At 33.0% G+C, this 25,712-nt stretch overlaps 1 protein-coding gene across 3 annotated transcripts in view; it reads left to right on the plus strand.

The window, feature by feature from the left end:
* Positions 1–25,712, plus strand: part of RPGRIP1L (RPGRIP1 like) — a 131,397-nt gene that overhangs the window by 12,373 nt on the left and 93,312 nt on the right. For all 3 annotated transcript variants that reach the window (XM_027869632.1, XM_027869634.1, XM_027869633.1), the window contains exons 6-11: positions 4,756–4,858; positions 7,440–7,583; positions 15,092–15,197; positions 17,402–17,548; positions 20,466–20,539; positions 25,452–25,591. In XM_027869632.1, coding sequence (XP_027725433.1) covers positions 4,756–4,858; positions 7,440–7,583; positions 15,092–15,197; positions 17,402–17,548; positions 20,466–20,539; positions 25,452–25,591 — 714 coding nt within the window. The remainder of the gene's footprint in view (positions 1–4,755; positions 4,859–7,439; positions 7,584–15,091; positions 15,198–17,401; positions 17,549–20,465; positions 20,540–25,451; positions 25,592–25,712) is intronic.

Here is a 25,712-nt window from a genome sequence, read left to right on the forward strand (position 1 = left end):
ATAGAAAAGACAAAAAAAGCTGCTTATAGTTTTCAATCTATAGCTAAAAACTTTAACTATCTCCTTTGTACAGACATCTCTTTGAAATCTATAAGCACTCATAAATGTAGAATGGAGATACATGAGGAAAGGGCTTGGTCATTTATAGCAATTTGGTTTTAGAAATAGACTCTTTATAGAAACATTATAAATTATTACCCAGAAAATAGAATGCTGCCATTGATTAATTTCATGACCTGAACAAACTATTTGATCTTTCTGAACCTCAGTTTCTTCTTTATCTGTAAATGGAAAAAGTACCTATAAACAAACCTTGCTCAGGGTTTTTTTTATTATTTATTAACTATGAAATTTATGGAATACTATATGTTAAAGACACATGTCATGGTATAGCACAAAGAATAGTATGTTAGGAATCAAAGTCTAGTCTCAACTGTACCATTAGCTGTATTACTTTGGGTGAGTCATTTAACTTATCCAGGCTTCAGTTTTTTCATTTTAAAATGAGAGATTTGGACTAAGTAATTTTTATAGTTTATTGTACCTTGAAAATTCTTCATATACCAAATGCCTTCATTATTTCTTATTCTTTATCTTAGCTGATTGAATTTACTGTGGGAGTTTTAAAAATCAGCAATACTATATAATCAGTGCCCAGATAGGTCACATTTTATACCCCTTTAAATAACAACTTGTAATTCCAAGAGTAAACAGAATTCCTCTCTTTGGAAGGATCAGCAAAGTAATAATAACAGTCTTTTAAATGACTCTGTAGTTGTGTATCATATGATTCTTGATGGCTTATAAAATTTAGAAGTAATTCAGTTCTCAGTATATTTCTTAGCACATATAACTCTTTGGCCAAAGAAGGTCTATTCTAAACCCCTTATCTGTCTATTAAGTGCTAGTATATTGAAAAATAATGGCTTAGGCTTAAGAAATGACAAAAGCCAAAGTCTTTTAGACTAATCAGAAGCCTTATACCTATCTGTTAGGAAAACTTCCAGAAGGGAATTAAAAAGTGAGTGATTATCAACATAATTTTTTAACTTAATCTTTTATCAGAAATTATTAGTTATTGATATTGGGCTCATATTAGAATTAGTTAAATGTGTGACATTACACCATCCACTAGATAGAGTAGAGATCAAAATTAATATCAACTTAGAAAAACGGTGAGAAGATACTACCATATATCACTCCAACCTGCCCTATTCAAAGGAAAGCTAAAAAATATGCAGGAAGACAATGATTGATGGTAATTATCACCATTTTCTGCAAAAATTAAATGGATGTAAAATAGTTATCATAAGGAGGAGGCCCACAAGGTCCAGACATCACTGGAAAAAGAAAACATTTGATTTCCTTGCTAAGTGGAAAGAGTTGGCATCTTGGTTCAGAATACAAACTCAACAAAATACAAATAAGTCTACAAATAGTTTTCTATGAGATCCAAATGAATGAGCTATCACACTGTCATTCATGAATAAAACTATTACAGAGACAACAGAGACAAAAAGAAAATTTTCAGTGTTTCCATAACAATCTATTTTTATCATCATTGGCAAAGGAACTACCCTAATACCTCAGTCAATGTACTATACACAGAAGCAGAAGCTGCACTTGAAAAAACAAAGTTAGAAAGTAAGACTAAAAGCGAGTATACACTGATGCAATCCATGGGAAGTGTAACATAATCTTGAAAGCATGAAGTTTCACTTTACAATTATCAAAAGGAGGGGAAGGTACCAAAATCATGGAAAGAATATTGAATGATACTAATATTCTCCAAATATTATTGAGAGGGCTTCAGTAATTACTGACCCATAATCCTACCTTCATCTTTACAAAATCTTTACAAGAATGACCTATATGCAGATTGAGGATATCTTTGATGAAAGTATGAAAAGAGGTAGGCTTTCTCAAGTGATTGCCTCTGAAAGAACATATCTTTTTAATCACTTAATTGACTGAGTTACAAGGACTCACTATGTTTATTGTTTGTTGATTACAAATATGTGTGTATGTATATGTATGTGTGTGTAATTTTGATTTGGTTGAACAAATCTCAGCCTAAAAGGCTTTCTTCCAATGAGTATGTTGCATACTATGGAATCACAAGATTCCATAACGCATGCAATAACTTTTCAAATTACTTCTGATTTATGTGAAACGAGATAAAGTATGACAAAATTTACTTATCCAAAATGTTCAGCATTATCATGAAGGAAGTCTTAAGGCCTAAACAATGAGGTGAGATCCACCAGATGCTTCTTTTTGCAGATAATATTACACTCATTATGTCAAGCCCCAGAACAGTACACGGCCACTGCAATGTAATTTATTGTTACTCAAAAGAAATGATTAAAGATCCATTCAAGAAAAAACTAAGTGATGAAAAGTGCTTATTGTCCCAACTCTGATGTGCAGTTGATTGACCAGTCCTTTAAGATAGTACATTGGTATGTATATTTATGACATGTTACAAAACAGATGATGAGTTGGTCCCAGAACTGAATTTGATGTAGATACTGGTCCTGATTGCTTTTGAGAAATTACTCTGTGCTTTCAGCAATCCTGAACCTTTCCCCGACACAAAGATCCACCTTTTTATACAACTGTTTGCAAGTACTGAAATACCACATTCTCCAAGGAATCAAAGTTGTGGGTAGTAGACGACACATGATGTGCCCCAGTGGGAAGTATCGTATTGTCAATGATACCTACGTGCAAAAAGTAAAATGAGGAATATCTTTGAAGAAATGTTTGAACAAAAAAAGGAAGTAGACCAATCACATGATGACAAGGAGATATTATATGAACACCTGAATGCCCTACTACTACCCAGGAAATGAATAAGACTAGAGGAAAATGGGTAACATATTGATTGATCTTTTGTAAAGTCCTTAGAGGCACAAGTCCCAGGGGATGGGACTTCAAGGATGTGTTAGAAGCTGTGATGAAAGAACCATGTCAATGAGATCACAGATCCATTGAAATATTAAAGTGTAATAAACTAATTAGAACCTTTTTCTAAATTTTGTGTATTTTAAGGATTCTTAATCTTTCAGGCAATTATTTCACTGTTGAGTAGGTTATATTAAGCCTTGTTCAGTATAGTACAAGTGTCCATTTTTAAATTATTTTTATGTACCCACTCATAGCATAATTTGCTTATAAAAAAATTTGGAATTGATGCTAAACTAATCATAATGGCAATCAAGTGAGACTGATACTTGGCGTAGGAAAGTCATTTATTCCACAGGTGAAATAGTTTTTATAATAATATATAAAGAAATTCTTTATACTCAGTATCTACACAAACAGGTGAAAGTTCCATAACTCTGGCTCATATTGTAATGTGTTGAAAAATGAACTTTTCTAAAGCCATTCAATTTCATTGTAAGCTTACACAGCTCTAGTATGCTCTGTGCTTGGTTCATTAATGAATGTTTGATATCTTTCATTTAAATAGATTTTATGCAACAAATGACTAAGTTCTACTCTGTATTTTTATCCATTTCAAATTTCAGAAGTGAAATTAAAACTAAAAGGTAAAGTATGCAAATAAAAGGGTAGGGGCAGCTAGGTGGTGTAGTGAATGGAGCACCAGCCCTGGAGTCAGGAGGACCTAAGTTCAAATGTGGCCTCAGACACATAACACTCACTAGCTGTGTGACCCTGGGCAAGTCACTTAATCCCATTTACCTCACCCAAAAAAAAAAAAAAAAGGCAAACAAAAGCAAGTAAAAAGGTGACTAATTTTATTTTATGATGGATTTCTAGAAAGTGATGTATAAATTATTTTTTGGTTAATTAAACCATATTTTACATACAACAAAGGAGTTTTCCTTTGAAAGGAATTCAATTGTGAATTCTTCAGTAAAGCTGAAAATTATTTTTATAAAGCAAATAACTGTCCCTGTTTTATCTTTCATGTAAATTTTATTTTAAAAATTTTTATTTACATTTTAAGAACACTAATATTAAATAGCAATAATGTTCCTTTTAATTCAAGTATCTGTCCTCTATCCTCCAAGAAAAAAACCCTTCTTTTTTCTTAATTTGTTGTTCTGTTGTTTCAGTCATGTTCAGTTCTTCGTGACCCTATTTGGAGTTTTCTTGGCAAAGATACTGGAGTGGTTTGTCATTTTCTTCTCCAGCTTACTTTACAGATGAGAAAATTGAGGTTAAGTGATTGGTCCAGGGTCACATAGTTAGAAGTGTCTGAGGTCAAATTTGAACAAAGGTCTTCCTAACTTCCTGATAGAACCTGACACTATCCACTGCACCATCTAGCTGCCCTTTGTCGTAATTACCCAGATTATTTCTAACAAAAAAAATAGAGATTTGTCTGTTTCCTTTTGCTTGATTCTTTATTTTGTTCTGTGAAGGTCTGTATTGAAGAGTTAGTTGTCCATGCTTTTTTTTTTTCCACTCTTACTCCAGGAATTCTAAATCTAATCTGAACCTAATAACTTTAAGGTAATTCAGTTTTTACAATAGAATTTGTTTATGATTTATATGATACATGCTACTATATTTTATGTAATTTCAACTGTTTGAGATCTAACAATCCCTTTGAAGAAATATGGTGTCTGATTCTGCATTCTGTATGACAAAAAACTTATTATTGATCCTTGTTTAATTATAAATATCAATATTACAGACAACCAAAAGACATATCTGCCTATTTAGTGCTTGTATCTATTAAAACCACTTTGGTAAACTCAATTTTGTCATATTTATTTTTAGGAACAAAATTACAAGATGCAGAAAGAGCAGGAACTCCACAAGCCTCAATTACAGGAGTTAAACAACGTTTACTTCAAGAAGCAAGGGAGGAAATAAAAGCTTTGTATGTACACTTCTCATTCATTGTGGTTTAAAAATTTTATTATTTACCTTTCTAAGAACCAGAATTTTTAAAAATTTGGATTAAATATTACCATAACCAGTTCTGTGGCAAATCAGAATAGATGTGCAACGTATTCAATAAGAAAAACATCCAACTTCATTGACTGAAAGGTTTAAAGAGCAGGTACTTTTAGTATAATCCAATCCCTCTTCCCCGCAAGGAACAGCATAAATCCCAATCATTTAGAATAGTATAAGTTTCAGAGCCAATATTCTCTTGCCAAAGAAAATGTAGGTACATTTTTTTTTAGGTCCTGAATTAATTAGCTCTTTTGGTGGTAAAGGAGCCATGGTTCAGCAGCATGGAAATAAATGGCACATATGGCTTTAGCCTTTAGTTTTATAATATATTTCCAACATATAATATTTCATATTTTTATTTCAGAACTTTAATTCTACTACATTCATATTACTTTTTCATTTTAAAAAATCTTTCAAATTAACTGTCAATGGATCATAGTCATTGTCGTATTCTTATTGTCAAACATTCTTGAGATTTACTTTGGATGAGTATGTAATAAAGGGAAAAAATATCTTAGTATAAATAACATGCCTTCATTAGATAATAAACCTCAAAAGATAATTTGACTCATTTGGAGACATATTTGTAGTGCTTTGCCTTCTTTTAAAATAGGCTTTGACCATAAATATATAAAAATAATCAATTGAAGTTAGAATTAAGTAGCATAGAGTGGATATTTTCTTATCTAAATATAGATAACAACAGGAAGAACTAGGTTTCACAATATTTCCATAAAGCTAAAGACACAGGGATGTTGTAATCATAAAAGATAAGGAGCTGTGTATACATAGGCCATCTATGGCCAATTCTTTGATTCTTAATGTAGTGAACATGAAAGGGCCTAAGCTTATAGAGTAGCTGAAGATGGCCAGAATCCTGATTACATAGTAGGAGTTCAATAAATATTTCTTTAAGGAACTTGACTGAAGAAAACCAACTTTGAAAGATTTGAGAAATCTGATTAATGTGATGACCAACCGTGTCTCCAGAGGACTTATGATGAAGCTTCTGACAGAAAGATGATGAATTCTAAGATACAGAAAGAAGCATACATTTTTAGACAGGGCCATTATGTATATTCATTTTGCTTGACTACGTTTGCTACGAGAATTTTTGTTTGTCCTTTAGTTTTCCTGTAATGTTTTTTGTTCTTTCTTAATGGCATAGAGCTGTAGGGAGGCAGGGTTAGCAATAATGATACCAAAAAAAGAGAGCCATTGAAACTTTTTTAATGCATAGAAGAGACTAGAAGGCTGTGGGAGTTGAACCAGATTACCTTTGAAGTTCCTAAATATACCCGCGCACACACACACACATACACATATGTAAAGCACTTTGCAACTATTCAAACAAAATGTTAGCAATTATTATTATTATCTTATAATTATGGGATTCACAGAATGTAATTATAGCTTCAGGGCTTTAGAGCATTTATAGTCTAACAGACACTACAACTAAGCAGAGCAGTAGAAAGGGTGTTGGACCTAAAGTTAGTCAAATCTGAATTCAGATTTGGCCTCAGACACTTACTAGCTGTGTAATCCTAGGCAAGTCATTTAAGCTCTACCTGCCTAAGTTTCCTCATCAACAAAATGGGGTTGATCATAATAGCACCTACCTCAAAGGGTTGTTGTAGAGATAAAATTAGATAGTATTTGTAAGTGCTCTCCAAATCTTAAAATGCTACCTATTATTATTATGTTCAAACACAAACATGACATATGCAAAGAATACTCCACACTGACAAAAGTATGGTTATCAGTGATGACATTTAGGAGAAGAGAAGGAATTCATAAGTATATAGTATAGGAAACAAGTGGCAAAAGGCCTAAGAAAAGGTGTGAATGGACCTGATAGATCAGAGTTCTGCTTCACCATACAAAATGAAATTAGAACAGTCTGAGTTATTATCTTTCTCTAGATGGTGGCCCCCTTGCAATGGCTTCAGGAGGAAAATTTTAAAATTCATTAAAGAAGTATTTATTGAATTCCTACTATGTACTCAAGATTCTAGTTATCTTCAGCGAGTCTATAAACTTTGGTCCCTTCATGTTTACTTTTGCTTCCAGCACCTACATTTACATTTCAGATTGCTAGAAGCAGAGAATTGGGCATAGATGGCCTATGTTTCCATAGTTCCTTATCTTCTGTGATGCAGACCATCCCTGTTTCTTGAACTTATTAGAAATATTGAAAAACCTAACTGTTCTGGTTACAATCTGTAGTTAGATAACAAAATAATCATTTATGCTATTTCATTTTTATTTTCTAATTCTAACTTCAACTGATTATTTTTATATATCTTAATGAATTAAACCAGAATTCAGTCCCTTGGTGCATATGATAAAGTAAACGTATGTATTGTGTACGTTGTCATCCTATTAGTGTTGAATCAGAAATCTACCTTTTCTTCCTTTCAACATAAAGAATACTTTTAGCTTTGATTTTAAAGTTTTTCTCCAAACAACAGTGTTTCATTAAGCATATTCCTGTGTTTTAGAGAAAGTTTGGTTGAAACACAAAGAGACCAGATACTAGATCTGGAGCACACAGCAGAGGTACTGAAAACTCAAATGAGAAGAAAAGAAAATGAGCATGAGGCATCTCTTTTACAACTTCGAGAGCAGCAAGCAACAGATCAGAGGTATCTAGAAAATCTAAATTTCCACCTATAGCAGTCACAGTTAGTACATAATGAATTATTATTATATTTTGTTTTACTGATTATGTTTTATTGATTCATCTGAATTTTTCCTGTGTAGAAGTTCAAATTTTTATTTATATTCATAATACTGTTTGGCCTTACTTTGAGCCTATTACTTCTCTACAATGGCCTATGGGTAGTGTGCTACCATTAACATGCGGTGTAACCTGCTATCTTCCTAGGGAAATTAAGGCATGAAAATAGAGAGCTGTAGATTCAAATCATAGGTTCATAACATATTGGATCGAAAGGGATCTTTGAGATCATCCAGTATAGTCATTATATTTTATAGAAGAGAAAACAGAAAGGTTAAGCAGATCATCCAAGGTATCCCAGGCCTTTTGTGGCAGAACTAAAACTCATGCTGCCTAAGTGCCAGTCCCTCCTTGTAGAATTCTAATCTGCCATTGTACATGGCAGAGTCCTGCCAGACTCCCATGGTTTTCAGACATGACCTAGATGAAGATCCAGCAAAGAAGACCGAGGAGTAGTCAGATACAATAAAGCAACATACACTTTGATACTACTATTTATATTGTGAGGATGAGATACAGACATATAAATTTCTAAAATTTTTTTTAAAAAATTCTAAAAGACCTATTCAGAGAACTGAGAGAGCTCTGTATTCATCCATCACTTTGGCACATGGGTTTTTTTTTTTCACCAAGCAGAAGACTAAATTAAAATGAAGCTAAAGGGTACAAGGACTTGTGAATTCCCTAAAGTCCTCTAAATGAGGTGGATACTGAATTTATTTCTTGCCTCATAAACTTTGTAAAGGTTTCATTTTTATATTTGTCAAAAATTAAAGATACCTGTAATGAATGGTATGCCTACTTGAGATACAGTAGTGAAAACTAAAGACATAACTTACTAGAAGTGACTTCAGGGTTTTTTTTCCCCATATGTTTACATGTATTTTGATATTTTATGGGTAACAGCAATTTCTTTAAACTAATGGAAAACTGTTGAAATAATGTTAGGGAGAATGTAAAACTTGGTATAATTTACTGTAGAGAAATATCCCAAAATAAAAAACATATTTAAACTTCTTTTTTACGGATGCATTATTTCAGATTTGAAATTCTAGAAGTCTGATCTGGATGTTAGATTCCATGTTCCAAACATGAATTTAATGTAGTTGTAATCTTCAGAGTAGTAGTGCCTGATATTTATGGCAGAGAGCCTTTTCAGAGAATATTACAGAAACCCTTCATAGTGTGTGTTTAATAGACCAGTTTGGTTTGGCATCAGCTTGACATAAACTTTTGGTTATTCAAAGCCTTTAATTGCTTTGAAGTAAGAGCCCAGTGCTGCTCCTTTTTATTAAAATCATGTTTTTTCCTGTTGTTGTGGCCTATTTGGGAAGACCAAGTTGTGATTTTTGCATATGTTCTACATAATGCCTCATTAGTTTAAAATCTTGTATCATTTACAAGTAGCCTGCATGTCTGTGTTGTTTTGAACAAAAATTCATATTAAAACTTAAACATATAAAAATGCACATTTTCTGCTTATTAAACTAGGAGACCTTAAACTAAATGTAAAACAGTTATGCATGAACCCATCTATGTGAACACTAAAAATCAGGAAGATTTTACCTTTTGTCGAATTTCCAAGTATGAGAATATTGTTCTCATCCAACACTTTATTAGTTGGATTAATACTAAATGGTTTTTAAAAGAAATTCTAGCTTGTTCACCCTCTTGATTAAAAACTATATCTGTGTCATAATGTTTGACAAATGCTAATTTATAAAATTTTGCCTATGGATTTGCTCAGTCACCTTAGTGGAAAAAAAATTATCTTAGATATGCATAGAAGAGAACTACCTTCCACACGTACAGGGAGTAAGGAAGATTGTTTACCAAAACTCCCTTAATCTCCTTCCTTATTCACACCCTTACTTATAAGATCAGCTATGACATTAGCTACTGACAGAGGATGTGACTGTGGTTTGAGCTATCTATATTCAGCACAAGAAAATTCACTTTGTTGCTTTTTTTTTTTCACTTTAATTTTTTAAAATTCATCGTAAGTGCCAACTTAAGCAATAAATCAGTGTTATTAATAGCTTAGGAACTGGCCTAGTGAAAATCATAAAAATAAAAATTTTGCTTTTTCTCTTCTGTTTTTGAAGTATTTAAGTTAGGACTTTGCTAATATCTCAGCTTTTGACACATTTTCACAGAGTTTGATATAAATCCTGAAAAGCCCTCAAAATTAGCTGCAAGTCTTACTGTGAGCATGAGGATATAGGCAAAGCTGAAATTTTGGAATTTCTCAGGTGAAGGAAACTAAGTATTTAAATAAATAAGCTCCATCTTCTCCACCCAAGATTGTATATGAAAGAAGAGAAGCCAGGATTTGTCTTTGTTCATTTGATTTCCTTCTTTCTGAAACTGATAAAACTTTCCCAAACATCCTTAAGAAAATGTCCTTTATGTTATTTTGTGTGCATATGCATGTAGAAGAGTCAAGAGAAGCAGGCTACCTTTTCCCAAGTTGACAGTGAAAGCAACCCATTTTGGACTTAACATGTTTGTCAAAATACATTGGATTCCTGTGATTCAGGAGATGAGTGTTAAGTAAAGCATTACCCCATCATGTAACTTCTAAGTCAGAGAAGGAACCTATTTCATCTGTAACATGTGAAACCATTGCCTTTGCAAATGGACTTTCCCAGATTACATGAAGGGAAATTCATTAAGGCTAAGAGCAGACTTGGGTAAGCTAGCCTATGTACCTCTTTCATTGATATGCAAAGATAGTACTCTCAACAGTGATTAATAAATTTTTTAAAATATTGTGCACGTATGAAGACAGACATTTGATCACTGACCACTGTAGTGGATGCTTTAATTTTCAGCGAATTTAATTCAACAAAGATTTTTTAAAAGACAGTTACTTTGTCCTAGACATTATACTAAATACTGCGGATAAACAATGTGATAGTCCTTACTCTCAAGAAATTTGCATTCTGTTAGAGGAAAACAACATGAACACAGACAAGTAAATACATATTTTATTTTGTTTTTTGAGAAAGAGAAGACTTGAACTGTATTTTTGGACTTATCAGTTAGCTTGATACAATTATTAAAAAATAACTACTCTTTTTTATATCTAAATGTCAGGTTGTCCCCCCTGTTGCAGTTATTTTCCATTAGCCTGCAGCATCATGTATGTCCTTCATACGTGCAATTCAGTGTGTCCTTTAAGCATCCTCTCCTAAATGGCATTGACTATAGCATTCATGTCTCAGTCTAGCAAATCCAGGGCTTATAGAAATACAGTCCAACTACAGTGGTGCATTCTTAAAGCATGTGACACTGAAGGCCCTTTATTTTCTTTTGTGGCATATGAAAGAACAAAAAGTATTACTTCTTAAGCTTTCATCTTGTAGACTATGTTTAATAAGGCTCACCTTTTTTGATTATTGTGGCACCCAGTAGCAAAGCTACAGTCTTTAGTCAAGTGTTTTTCAATGTTCCCGGTAGAAGTTACTTGTTTTAGAATTTTTTAACTTGATTGTTTGAGATTATTGGAAACTTGGCATACAAGTTGTTAGTCCAGAACATTTTTTTCAGTATAAAATCTAATTTAATTCAGCTCGTTTTGAATTTAGAGCTGTGCAAACAACTATTTTCATAGTTTTAGATCCTTTAGGCACACTTCTTAATCATTACTGTCTGCCTTCTAGAGAAGAAAAGAAAGGAAAAACTACATTTTGCAAGTAGATAATCCTTCAAGTAACAATTGCTCATAGTATGTTCAAAAGTCATGTTGAAATAACTGAGAAATAAAATTTTGTAAAAAGATACCACACTCTTAATCTGTTTTAAAGAAATTTATCCATAACTGAAATTTCTCCGTAATGATTCATCTTTTTACATAGATAAATAAGATTTTCTAAATGTATTATTCTTTTCTTCTGAGGAATGCTCTAAATCTATGTGATATTCTCATCATACTTACTTTGGAGTGGGTCAGTGCTTTCTGCTTTAGGTATTAACTAGAGTTCATATAACTTTAGTGATATACTAATTCTACAGATATCATCTCTAGCCTTATGGATTTATAAGACCAGGATTGTCCTAGAGTAAGGCTGACTGTAATGGTATAAGTAAGTAGTCCTCAAAACACTAGGCACTCACCTACATACATTCAAGCAGGGCACTGTAACTAGCTAACTAATCCTAACTCTGACACATGTTGCCTTTTTGTGACAACTCTTATTTTCATCTTTTCGTCTCCCATGCTGAAACCTTCTATATTGTTCCCATATTAAAATGTGAGCTCCTTGAAGAGCAGAGACTGTCTTGCTTTTGCATTTGTATCCTTAGAGTTAAGCACTTAAAAAATGCTAATTCATTCATTCATTGCACAGTGGCAAGACAGTGTGGTTAAAAAGGAGAGAGCACTAGAATTAGAAAAGACAGCTAGATTCAAATCCCACCTCCAGTACTGAATTGTAGTGATCTTGTTAATCTTACCCCTATTTCCACATCTGTCAGATGAAGATAATGCCTGTACTGTAATATATGTTGGTGTCAAGCTTAAATGAGATGTGTGTAAAGTGTTTTGCAAACCTTATAGTATCATATAAATGTTTGATATTATTACATAGAGTAGACACTTAAATACTCATTTAATTGAATTTTCTCTCTTTTTTTTCTTTCAAGATTGCTGTTCATGTTAATCAGATTTTAGTACTATAAAAATCTTGAGTGTGGAGCATAAAGAATATGATACTGTATGTGATTTTCCCCAGGCCTCAAATTCACATGAATTTGAGCTTATGTTATCACATTGATTTTAACTTTAAATATAGGGTGTCCCAAAAAGTCATAGTGTGGTTTTAAATTAAGGGTTAAAACTGCACTAAGACTTTTGGGATAACTCATGCTTAATGTAATCAGTTTAATGCTCTCAGCTAGAAAACCTTACAGTGCAAATAAAGTCATATTTTCATATTTTTGTGTCCAAAAAATACATACATTCAACAATTAAAACTGTACTTCAAACTTAGAAAAAAAAACCTACCTTTTTTTTTTTCAAAACACCTCAGGCTTAGAGGGATTGAACATAATTTTCATTGCACTTATCCCAAAGTGGTTGTGTTAAATGCTCATGTATTTTATTTCCAAGTGACATAGTTCTAAACTATATTATTTATATTATTTTCATCTAAGACAAATTCACCAACAAAAAGTATTAAATATCTACTATTGGCAGGGCACTATAGCTGAAGTACTAAAACTTTCTGAAATATTGTACCTGTTTCCCTGATATTCAAAAAAATTAATTATAGTTAACAAGAACAGTTGGTTCAGACCCAGTGACACTGGGTTCGAACCTCAGCAGCCCCTCTTACTAGCTAGATGGCCTTGAGCAAGTCACTTCACTTCTCAGAGAATCAGTTCCTCAACCGTGAGACTGGAATAAAAATTCTTGCAGAATTATCATGCAGATTGAATAAGATGGCATATGTGAAGTGCTTTGTACACTGCAAAGTGCCTTTAAAATGTCAAGTTTTACCATTATTCCTATGACTCTATAGAAACTGTGACTGGTGAGAATGAGGTATATCCAAGTGAAGGCAGCAAAGCAGAGTGGTGAGAATGCTGGACTTCAGTCCAGAAGACTCAGGTTTGAGTTCTGCTTTTATTCCTTACCAACTGAGTAACTAACTCAGAACAAGTTACTTAATCTCTCTAAGTTTCCATTTCCTCATCTTTCAAATGGAGATAATTAAATGTACCTCCCAAAGTTGTTGTAAGCATCAAATGATGTAGCATTTTTTAACCTTAGAGTGTAATATAAATATTAGCTTTTATTATGTACCTAACTCCTTTTGTTTCTGTTGCTGTGAGAAGGCAACATTTTTTAATTAGCAAAGATTATTTATTTCTGAATCTTATAGTTATGGAAGTTTTTTAGTACATTAAAAAGTAAGAAAAAAGTTAGAAAAACAAAAATGTTAACAGATTGAATATTACCCAGTTTAGATACGATATTTTTCTTAGTCAGGGGTTACCAATAACAATGTTATTGTAGAGAGAGCAAGCTTAGTAATTCTGGAAAACACAAAAATAGTATTTTGGTTTCTTTGTTTTCACAGAAATTTGTAAATTTTTGCTTTAGGCTTTATTGAAAGTTCTGGATCATACTGCTATTGAACCTCTCTCACTAACTGGTGTCATCTCTCTATGACGTCAGATTTCATTAGGTGAAGAGGCAGAGTAGTTTGTTAAATAATTGTAAAAAATATTATTAAATATATATTGCTGAACTACTAAATAAAAAGTGTTGGATACTTAATATTGTGTTAAGGCTGCACCTTGCCTCGATCTGAGATTCTTGGGCTTGTTTATCTTCTTTGTAAGGACAACTAACTGGCCAGTGCCAAAACACAATGAACTTTCAAATATCAAAGAGGAAAATTAAGTATTTCAAGTCCTCAGCTGGTTTACAGATGTGTAAGCTTTGTAGTCTATTTTCTGGTTCCAGTATGGCTTTGTGACAATTTTTCCAATATGTGTACAGCAGATAAATTTTATAAGAAAAATTATGCATTTCAAAAAGAAAACTAATATTTCCATTTTGAAATATTTTTTGTTTAAAAACGTAGGCCAAAATTTAGTTATATATTTTCCCCAAATACTTTTAGATGTAAAACAAATTTAATTAGGTCACCTTTCCTGGTCCATATGTGTATGTGTCCTTTGAAAACAGGTATTCATTTAGATCTGTGATTAACCTTTACAAGATCTTCCTGTACAATTCTGTGTTTGCTTTAATCTCGGTAGGGAAAATACAAAATAGGATTGGAGCATATAGGGTTTCTATATACCCTGTGGATGTTAAATGATCTCATACAGCTAACGGCACATCTGCAACTTATTTAGATGCCAGTCTTAGGGCATTATGAGTATAAAATGCTAGGTCACTTTTCTTGAATATTTAGAAAAGTTAAGGTTCCAAGAGGAAACCCCAATAAATGGTCATCGCATGATACCCTCTGTTTGGGGTAATGGTGAGAAGATGAATAGACTATATGGCAAAAAAAGTTTTCATCTAAGGAGAAAAGTATTACAGGTCTCTTTTGTGTATTAAAATATTAGTGTTATAAACTTCTCCATGTAAAATATTGTATGCATTCCTTTATTTAATAACCTAAGGAATCATTGAAGTTCTATAAAATGAATATTAAGAATAATTGTTAGTTGAATTTTAATTGCTATCTATAATTGTATATATAAAGAACATAGAGAGTTATACCAATGAAATCACAGGTCAAATCTACTCCCAAAAGGGTGTATTATTATGGAAATAATGTCAGAGTAAACCAATTTACAAGTGTGTTAAAGTTTTCTGAGAAGAAAATTTTTATTCTATCTTATATTTTACATTGAATTCCCCTCCTCCCCTTTTTTTAAAACATGAAGGTCAAACATTCGGGAAAATGTGGAACTGATCAAACTTAATAAGCAACTTATGGAGAAAAGTAATGCCCTTACAGTAATGGAAGGAAAATATATACAACTTCAAGAGGTACTGTTATAATGGGAAATATTTGTGCTTTTAATGATAATGTATGCATAATATAGATTATCAAAATGACATTCACAAGTTGTGCTAGTTAGTTGTCCTTACATACACACACATACCTCAGTAACCTTCAAGTTAGCTGCCTTTTATTACTTGAGTTTCTATTACTTCACTGTTGTATTTGTTGCTTATGACCTAAAACCCAAATATGTAAAAACCAGTTATTCTTAGAGTAGAAAAATATAGAGTTCCTCTCTGTCAATATAATGAGTTGAACAATAAAGAGATGTATCGTAAGTCATCTGAGACTTAAAAGGATGTTCGTTTTAACTGTTTTGTATCTGAATTGCCTATGACCGCATAGCTTTAAAGGTATATAGAACATATGTTTATACCAAAAATCAATTCTAAACGTTCCTAATATATCTTGGATTTCCTAAAAATGTGAATCGTTCAATAGATATTTTAATTATACACTATTATCATCAGGGTTAACTTCTTAATTTCACCACATAGTTATCTAGTTGAGCATCCAGTTATAGCAGTGTTTGTTTAAAACATAAATATCTCTAGTAATAGGTATATTTGAGGTTCTTATATCCTCATAGTTGGTTTAATAAGAATTTTGACCCCACCTTTGTAGCGAGACTACCTTTATTTATTTGAAATGCATAATTAAGATGAATTATGGAATTATGAACACCAAAACTTCCCAAATGAACAGAATTCAAATCAAGCAGTACTGTTTTTGAAGTTTGGAGACAGGAAAAGCAGTAAATTAAGGCAAAATACAGGATCTTCTAAAGCTCCAGGTATACCATTAATGTAAATGGTGTTAAGATGTCCCCATAAATTCCATCATATTCTCTATTCTAAAATCATGTAGGAATGGCTCCAAATGCCAAAATCTATCTTGCATATAAATGAAGGAAAGATCACATTAGAGAAAAGGTATTATAGAAATATCTACACATTAAAAGGAGAAAAAAATGAAAATACATTTAACCTGAAATGAATTTTAAAAATAAGAAATTAAGGGGCAACTAGGTGGTGCAGTGGATAGAGCACTGGCCCTGGAGTCAGGAGGACCTGAGTTCAAATCCAGCCTCAGACACATAACACTTACTAGCTGTGTGACCCTGGGCAAGTCACTTAACCCCATTGCCTACCCCCCCAAAAAAAAGGAATTAAAAAAAAGAAATTAAGAAAGACCCTCACAAATTATTTAGTATTCAGTTATCTTTTAATTGCTTAGTTTTCAATTTAGCACCCTTGCCAAGTGTATTATTAAGTACTGACAGTAAGTACTCACTATACATCCCCTATCATACCATGTATATCTCTTTTGATAAATGTTAAAGCATAAGGACACTGGAAGGATTTGTGCCATTAATAAAGTGAGGTCTTCACTTAAAAGACATTAAGTGAAAAAGGTAGTCTTAATAACTGTACCAAGAGTAAAAGTAATTAACCTAAAACAAGGAGCTCAGGTTCCATGTTCTTTTCTAAATGACTTCTGCCTTAATATTGAAGTTCTACTGAAAAATTAAAGGTGTATTTCAGTAACAAGTGAGACATTGTGGAGATTAACTTAGTCAATTTAGGATATGCTCATTCATTTTAGTCAACATTTATGTTTCTTTCAAAAGCATGTGACATTCATCTATTCTAGAATAAATTTAAAGCATTATGGTAAATGGACCATTTTAAAATTATATTATTTCCATATCTTTCACAGTGAATTGAAATTATATTTGAATCAAAACTTCAAAATCTAAGACTGGTCTTATTGATGTGATAGCAAATCATTTCAATTAAAGTAACTATAGTCAACCACTTATTTTTATTCATTAGTGCAACATTTTAAAATATCACATTTAACCTTAAGAAAAAAAAATTAATTGCCAAAGCCAGTGTATTTATTGGTCACTTTCATCAAGACTAAAGCATAAGCATATAAAAGCTAGAGAAAAACACTTTTTCCTACATTAAACCTGTGTTAACACCACCTGACAATTACTTCTTCAAGACCAATCTTAGGTCAAGAGTGTCTCCTGTAGACTGAATGGTGAATAAGCATTATACGTATTGTAAATAGTAAACTACTTAATTTGGACTTAAAGAGTAGAATTATTAAAAGACTATTGATAGTTTAATCAAAGCTTAATTTGCCAATAATTTTAAGAGATTTTCTTTTCTCTTTATAGAAGCAAAGGCATCTTAAAGCCAGCCATGATGCCTTATTGGCAAATGGGGATGAACTCAACCTACAGCTCAAAGAACATCGTTTAAAGTGCTTCAGTCTTGAAAAACAGCTACAGTCTAAAAGCTTTGTTGAAAAAAAAGTAGGGGAGGTAAGTGCCAGGAAATGCTGTCAATGTATTCACTAAAAAGCTTATCAGTAACTCTTTTGAGAAGATGTAAGAAAAAGCTGCAGAGATGCTATGATAAATGAACAAATCTGATAGCACGTTACAGTTTACAGAGTACTTTGCTCTCAACAAATCCATGAGGTACAAATGAAAAAACTGAGACTCAAAGAAGTTAAACAACTTTCTTATAGTCAGACCCTCAGTAGGGATCAGAGCAAGGACTCATATTCGACACTTCTGTCCATTGAGTTTTCCACTACACCATCCTACCTCTACAAAAACATGTTCCCCCCAAAAGCCTTATAAGTTGTGTGTATAGTACTAGAAATAGAGAATGAATTGAAAGTTTTGGACAATAGTTGCTAGTAAATGCTACTTTTCATTTAATTTGATTCATTTTTCACTTAAGACACTTTTCTTGGGGCAGCTAGGTGGCATAGTGAGTAGAGCTCTGGCCTTGGAGTTAGGAGGACCTGAGTTCAAATGCAGCCTCAAACACTTGATACTTACTAGCTGTGTGACCCTGGGCAAGTCACTTAACTCTGATTGCTTCACCAAAAAAAAAATTGTGAAGAAAGACACTCTTCTTGAAAGTAATCATTTAATTTTGAAACTGCTGTCCAAATTGTGAGACTTAGTTGTTTCATCTGCAATCATTGCTCATTTGCAATGTGAAAGAATCCCAATAAATTCCTATCAACATCCTTACATAGTATTAGTTGATCAGTAAGTATTTATTAAGTACCTACCATGTGCAAGGCTCTGTGTAAGGCTCTGGAAATACAAGCAAAAGAAATAGAACTTGGCTTTAAGGAGCTTACCTTCTATTAGAAGAAACATCATGTACACATATTAGTAAATAAAAAGAATACACAAAACAAATACAGAGTTATTTGAGGATGCACAGGCAGCAAGGGTGAATCAGAAGCCCTCATGTAGGGAGTGGCACTTGAGCTAACTTTTGAAGGAAGCCCAGGTTTCTAAGAGAAATGAGGGATGTAGTACATTCTGGGCATGTAGGACATGTGGGCTATGTGCCTTTGCACAATCACACAGACAGAAGATACGTCATGTATAGGAATAGCAGTCTGGCAGAATATTTTTTAGATTGTGACCATTGCTATTTTGTATGTATTTATATATAAAATAGGAGGCAGCTAAGGGCATGCAGTGGATAGAGTCAGGAAGACCTGAATTCAAATCCAGCCTCAGACACTTACTAGTTGTGTGACTTTGGACAAGTCACTTACCCCCTGTCTGCCTCAGTCTCTACATATGTAAAATGAGGATAACAATAGTACCTACCTCCCAGGATTATTATGAGGATCAAATTAGATAACATTTGTAAAGCGCTTGGCACAATGCCTGTTGTTGTTCAGTTGTTCACTTGTGTCCAACTGTATGTGACCACAGGAACAAAGTCCATGAGGTCTTCTTGGCAAAGATACTGGAGTGGTTTGCCATATCCTTTCCCATTGCGTCCCCATTTTACAGATGAGGAATTGAGGCAAATATGAGTTAAGCAACTTGCCCATGGTCACACAGCTAATAAGTGTCTAAGGTCAGATCTGAACTCAGACACTTCTCACTCCAAGCCCAATGCTTCATCCACTGCACCACCTAGCTGACATAATAAGTGCTATATAAATATAGCTACGTTCATGTTGTCTCCTGTGATAGAGTGTAAGCTCCTTGAGGGAAAGAATTGTCCCATTTACGTCTTTGTATCCCTAGTATGTAGCGCAGTGCCTGGCACATAATAGGTGCTTAATAAATGTTTATTGATTGAATGAAACTGGTGTGTTAAAGGGATTAGTGTGTAATAATTGCTATGTTCCATATTTATCCTTTGTTGTTGGAGGTGTTTTATAAAGCACTCTGAGGGCAGCTAGGTGGCGCAGTGGATAGAGCACCAGCCCTGGAGTAAGGAGGACCTGAGTTCAAATGCGGCCTCAGACCAAATACTTGACACACTTACTAGCTGTGTGACCCTGGGCAAGTCACTTAACGCCAACTGCCTAAAAAAAATAAAAAATAAAAAAAATAATAAAGCACCCTGGTTCATGGGGAAAGTTCTTACATCTGAGTATATTTGTGAATAAACATTCAAATTAGATAGAAACTAACACAGAAATCTAAATGTTAAAGTAATTACAGCAATGTTATAATTGCATGGACTAAACATTTATGGTTTCTACCAAGCACCATTTTGGGCTGCACAAAAACAGGTAGGGGCCTGCATTTGGTGCTCAGACTATAGTTTGCTGACCCAGGCATAGAATATGTTCCCTGTACAGAATAGAACCTGAAACCTCTTACAAATTCTGAATACCAAGGGAAAAATTATGACTACCAAGGTTAATTTTTATCTCATTTTTATGAACCATGAACTAAAAATTTATAATTTCTGAATGTTTATGAAACAATTTGATATTAATGGTAACTGAATATTATTGGGTATCTTGTGGAGTGAGAAGACAGAGTAAATTTATGCTTTAGTTAATACAAAATAATAAAATAATAAAAAATTTATTGATATATAATGTTATAGCATAAATCATTGCATAAATTGACATTCCAATTAAATTACAACAGGTATGTTAATTTCACCTTTAATAATATAAAAAGTCAATGCTAAATTAAAAAGAAATTGGCAAAATTAATATTCACTTTCTTTTTCAAATTTCATTTATTTATTTAGTAGTTTTCTTTTTTATATATTTTTTTTAATTTTTTTTTAATTTTTAACTTGTGTTTTTAAAACTTTGGGTTACAAATTTTCTCCCTTTCTCCCTCCCCAACACTTTCTATTTTGAAATCATCAAGAATAAAACATAAAACCATATGGAGATCAACTGATATAATTTTAAACTAATGTATATTTTTCTCTTTATTCTAGCTACAGGACAAAATTAATGATTTGGAAAGGGAGAAGGAACTTTTAAAGGAAAACTATGATAAACTATATAATAGGTAAATTTTATAATTCTATATTTTTTTTCTTCTCCTCAGATTTCATAAGCTGTCATTTTTGTTAAGTCATTATATTTTAAACCATTTAACACTCAGTGAACAAAAATATCTCCTTAGAAGATAATAATAGTTTTTTGGGAATGTGAAGAAGTATATTAAAGTCTGAATGTTTTTATAGACATTGGTAATTGACTCTCCAACCATAATATCAATGAAAATATTGCAAAAGAAACCATGCTATTTTGTTGCTGAAATATCCAGTCCTTATTGCCATATTGCCCAGAGTCACTAGCCAATAATTAAATCCTTCATTGAAATGCTTAGAAACAAAATTTTGCTACACTATTAAATTTCAGTCATCCAAAGGGCCAGTACTTTAATTCTTTTCAATATACAATTGCACCTATTCAAAATACTTCACAAAAACCCTGATTTATTTCATCAATGTAGATATCCTTGTCTTTCACATATATCAAAACATGTTGTAGAAATTGTTTTACGAGTTGCTTTGGCCCCAAAATTTTATCACCTGCAAGCCAGCCATCTAATGATGAACCTTTCTAAGTTTAGCTAAGCTGGACTTTAGCTGACAGTCATTCAAAAGGCCCACCCATCTAGTAGGGCTTGCCAGAATTGTGACCACCAGCCCCCAAACATACACACACACACACACACACACACACACACGCACACACACACCATCCTATGACAACATAAGGTTACATCCATGAGAAAATAAGGAGTTGTAGTAACTTTGATAACAATAGGCATAGATTAGCTGTTAGGGAAAAATATATCTTTCAGGTTGCATCCTTTATTTCCTATTCCTGATGAAATTAGTGAAAGAAATACATGCTTACATACTATTTGATTAGCTTTTTGTAGAAAACAATTTCTTTCTAAATTCATTCTTTATTTCCTATTTCTGATCAACTTAGTAGAGGAAATATATGTTTACATAAAATAATACTGATCAAGTTTAAAGAATTCAAAATGGTAATTGAGTTTTAATTTTTCTAGGCAAGATCATACAGTTCCTACATGTGTATGTGTGAGAGGCCTAGATAACATGCGTGTAGTATGAGATGGAACTGCGAAGTTTCTCATATATTTTAAACACAAATGTACTATAATAGTAAAAGTAGCATAACAGAAAGAAAAGGATCTTTTCAGTGAGTGAATGAATGAAAAATCATTTATTAAGTGGTGACTATGTGCCAGGCAGTGTGCTAAGCACTGTAGATCAATTTGGCATGGTGACTAGGACTGTGATTTCCTTGGTATGGATATTCGCCGATGAGGACGTTCCAGCAGTCCACATCAGCACCTTCTATGTGACTTAGTCTGAGACAGTTTCCTACACTACTGAGAGAATAGGTGATTTGCCAAGAATCACATAGCCAGAATATGTCAGAGTCAGGACTTGAACCCAGATCTTCCTAATTCTGAGGCCCACCCTGACTGTCTTCTCTAATCCATGCTGCCTTTCAGAGAGCTGGAGATACAAATACAAAAGAGATACGGTTCCTTAAGGAATTTATTTAGAGAAGTCATAGCAACTTGCCTCCGGCAATGGAAGTTAAGTGATTTGACCAGGCTCACACATCTAGTAAATGTCAAAAGTAAGCTTTTACCTTATGTCTTCTTGAGTCCTAACCCAGCTGCACTTTTCCCACTACACCAAATTCCCACTATTTCTTTGTCTTACAATCTGTTTTTTAAAAAATAATCTAATGAGATAAAAACAGTTGCACTTATGATTGGCATGAGCCTTGTGCCTTGCTGGCAAATTTTTGTTAGAAATCCAAAGTAACATCATTGGAGAGAATCATTATCCTCAGTGATTTGAGAACAGAGATGGTTTTGTTTTTGTCTTTACACTTGCAGTGTAAAGCCTTATGGCTTACAAATATAACACTTTATCACCAAGTATCTACTAGCTAAAATATTAGTTTTGCAAATGACATTAATTTGATTTTAAATATGAAAACCAGGTTTTTACAGTGTGGTAGATTCACATGATTTCAAAAGACCTGAGCACTTATTTTATTGCATCTCAGATGATCTAAGTCTTGAGCAGTTCCCTTTACCCATCTATACCTTCTGCCATCTCTTGACACCATTTCCCCTGTGTATGAAGACTAAATGCCTGTTCTCTCTCTGCTGCTCAGCATATTCTGAGTAAATGTGATCAAATATGACATATTGTTTTCTCTTTCCAAATCAGACTCTATCTGCATTTTGGGTATCGTTTCTCTCACATTAAATGGAATAGCCTGACATGTTTTCTAAATAGTATTGTGTCAGTAGCTCATATGATAGGGTATTATTAAGTCATATGGTTGGACTATTTGGAGAACAACATGAAGTAAGATCTTCCCTATCTTTAAATGTCCTTGAACTTTGGGTAAATTGAGCTTGTTCTATGGAAGAAATATGAAAAGGGAAAACCTTTAGTAAAGACAATCTGGAGAATAATGGTATTGTTGAGTTTTTATTTTATTTTTATGCTGCTAATCAAATGTATATTTATCTACTTTGTGCTCACCCATCATTACCAATGGACATAACAGTGACCACAGGCGCCAGTGGGTACATGACTACAGCCTGATACTTTATCACTTCTTTAGTGTAACAGAACAACCAAGTGTGCACAAAGAGCAATTATTGTGTTTTTTCCCCATAGTTGTCACTGTAGGCAATATACAACAACATTTTCTTGAATAAAAGGTTTTCAGGGACTGTTCTCATATGCAGATCTAATCGAGTACACAGCCCTTACAAAGCAAATGGAGCCAGATGTGGTTCACCATTTATAGTTACACAGATGGCTCCAAGCATAGAGAAATACAGTAAATTCAAAAGAAATTCCTCATGAAATTCTAGTGGAATGTAATCCTAAATTTAGAGTGGAAGATAGCAGTGGACTAAATTCAGATTGACTTATACTGATTTACACTAGTATTTTGTGGGTTTGGAAAAACCAGGCTGCTAAATTGTTCTTAATTTAAACACATACAGCTTCTGATGTTTCTGCCAGATTAGCTGTTTGTGATTTTTCTGCTGGTACTAATGCTATTGGAATACTACTGTTTCCAATTTTTGGCATCTGATATAACATGTAGTTTTGCCTACATCATGTTAATTTTTAGGATCATACATGTTTTTAATAGTAGTAGAACTATATATACACATATATATAGATACAGATATGTATGTATAGATATGTATACATTTAAAAATAACTGCCTAAACATATATCTTGCTTTGTCTTTTATTTTAAAAAAGGAAATGTAAAGAAGCATCCTATATCTTAATATTTAGAGCACAGATGTTTGTTTTTATATCAGACCAGGCAATTACAGATTTAAATAAAATGGTCAAAATGTTACTATTTTAGATCTCTTTACTTTGGAAAAGTTGTATGTGTGAGATGAAAATATTTGTTGCAAAATTAGACTGTCATACACAAAGAGAAGTTTAAAGAACTGCATCTGTCTTTCAAAGCATTATTTTAAATTTTTAAAATTATCCGTCCCGAGAAAACAAACCAACTATGTATTTATTTGGCCCTAACTTCTGAATTTTGTGCTTCCCAAAAATGTGTAAGTTCATTAAGTAATTTTTCATTTGGAATAAAAATTCCAAACTTGTCTGGAAGTATTAAAATATGCCCTTGTATGCATAAAAAGTTTACAAAAACATGTAGCTTTTATAAAAATATATTTTTCTCACTTTTACTTCATTTGCAATTACAAAGTCAGATTTTACAAGCTGCTGTTTTTTTTTGGTTAAAAAAAATTTATTGGACACAAGTAGAATGGACAAAACTACTGAAAATTATTCAGCCTAGATTAGCTAGAAGGGCCCTCTAACGTCCTCATTCTCCTGATAAGGAAGCTGAGGATAGGAGAGGTTTTTTTTTGTTTTGTTTTGTTTTGTTTTGTTTTGTTTTGTTTTGTTTTGTTTTGTTTTTGAGAAGATCACATAAGTAGCCAACGGGGTATTCAAACCATACTGCTCTGATTCCAAATTAAGTACTTTTCCTAATTTAGCCTTATGCCCCTCAGCGAAAACTTAGAAAAAGATAGCTTTACACTGAGATGACAGTTATTAAAATGAATGTTTACTTCATAACTTAGGGATAGCACATGAAAAAAATTTAAGTTAGCTCTTCAACATTTTTAATCATTAATAGTTCTTAATCCTTGTTCAAACTGCTAAATATTGAGGACTTTTGGAGAACAATCATTAGAGTCACCATGCTATTTTTATAACCCATTACATATTGCAGTTAAATAGTTTATTCTTAGTCCACATGCTATTGATTTTAAGGACAAAGATTACTTTGTCAATACTTCTTAATTAGCATTAGAATTGTTCTTTTTCAATTCAGTACAAAAACTGTTACTATTCTGTGGTTACACTTTAGGATTTTCTGGTTTTTTGGTTTTGGTTTTGAAAAGAACTGACGTTTATCTCTCTCTGTTTCACAGACTCAAAAAAAACATCAGGTGGGAAGTCAGTTTTCTCTGTTAAGAGGATTTGTATGTGGGAAAAAATGGTTTTGTCAGTTGTCTATTGCTGAGGTTTGGAACTGCGGATTCCTCTAGAGTATATATCTGAATTCCTTTCCTAGTCCCACAAATGTTACATACTGCCAACTTCTCTGGGTTTGGCTCTCTAAATTAAGGCCAGCTCCTTTGCTCATCCCACAGACTCTTTCATGTTCCGTAACCGCAGCCTGAGAAAGGCGCCTTGGTTTCAACAGCAGCAGACCAGCATATGTTTACTTAATTCCTAAGACATGATGACAGTGGTCTCTGTGCCACTAAAAGCTTTTTTTTTCTTCAGTATTTTCTGTTGAAATGGATTTCCAAGCGTTCCTCACACATCCCATGTTTTATTGCAGTGCCTTCAGTGTGACCCACGAAGAACAATGGAAGTTAAAGGAACAACAGCTTAAACTGCAGATTGCTCAGCTGGAGACTGCCCTCAAGTCTGATTTAGCAGACAAGAATGAAATTCTGGACAGACTAAAAGTTGAAAGAGGTACATGCAAAATAACACCTCGTTACTTGTCATTTCAAAGAGTCGATTCTTAGCCCCACATTGACACCTCTGTCCTAAGTTTGATTTTACTATTAGGCCTAAATTCTACTCTCTGCAGAAT

This window comes from Vombatus ursinus, unplaced genomic scaffold, assembly GCF_900497805.2.
Source record: "Vombatus ursinus unplaced genomic scaffold, bare-nosed wombat genome assembly UNPS02014793.1, whole genome shotgun sequence".
Classification (NCBI taxonomy): Eukaryota; Metazoa; Chordata; class Mammalia; order Diprotodontia; family Vombatidae; genus Vombatus; species Vombatus ursinus.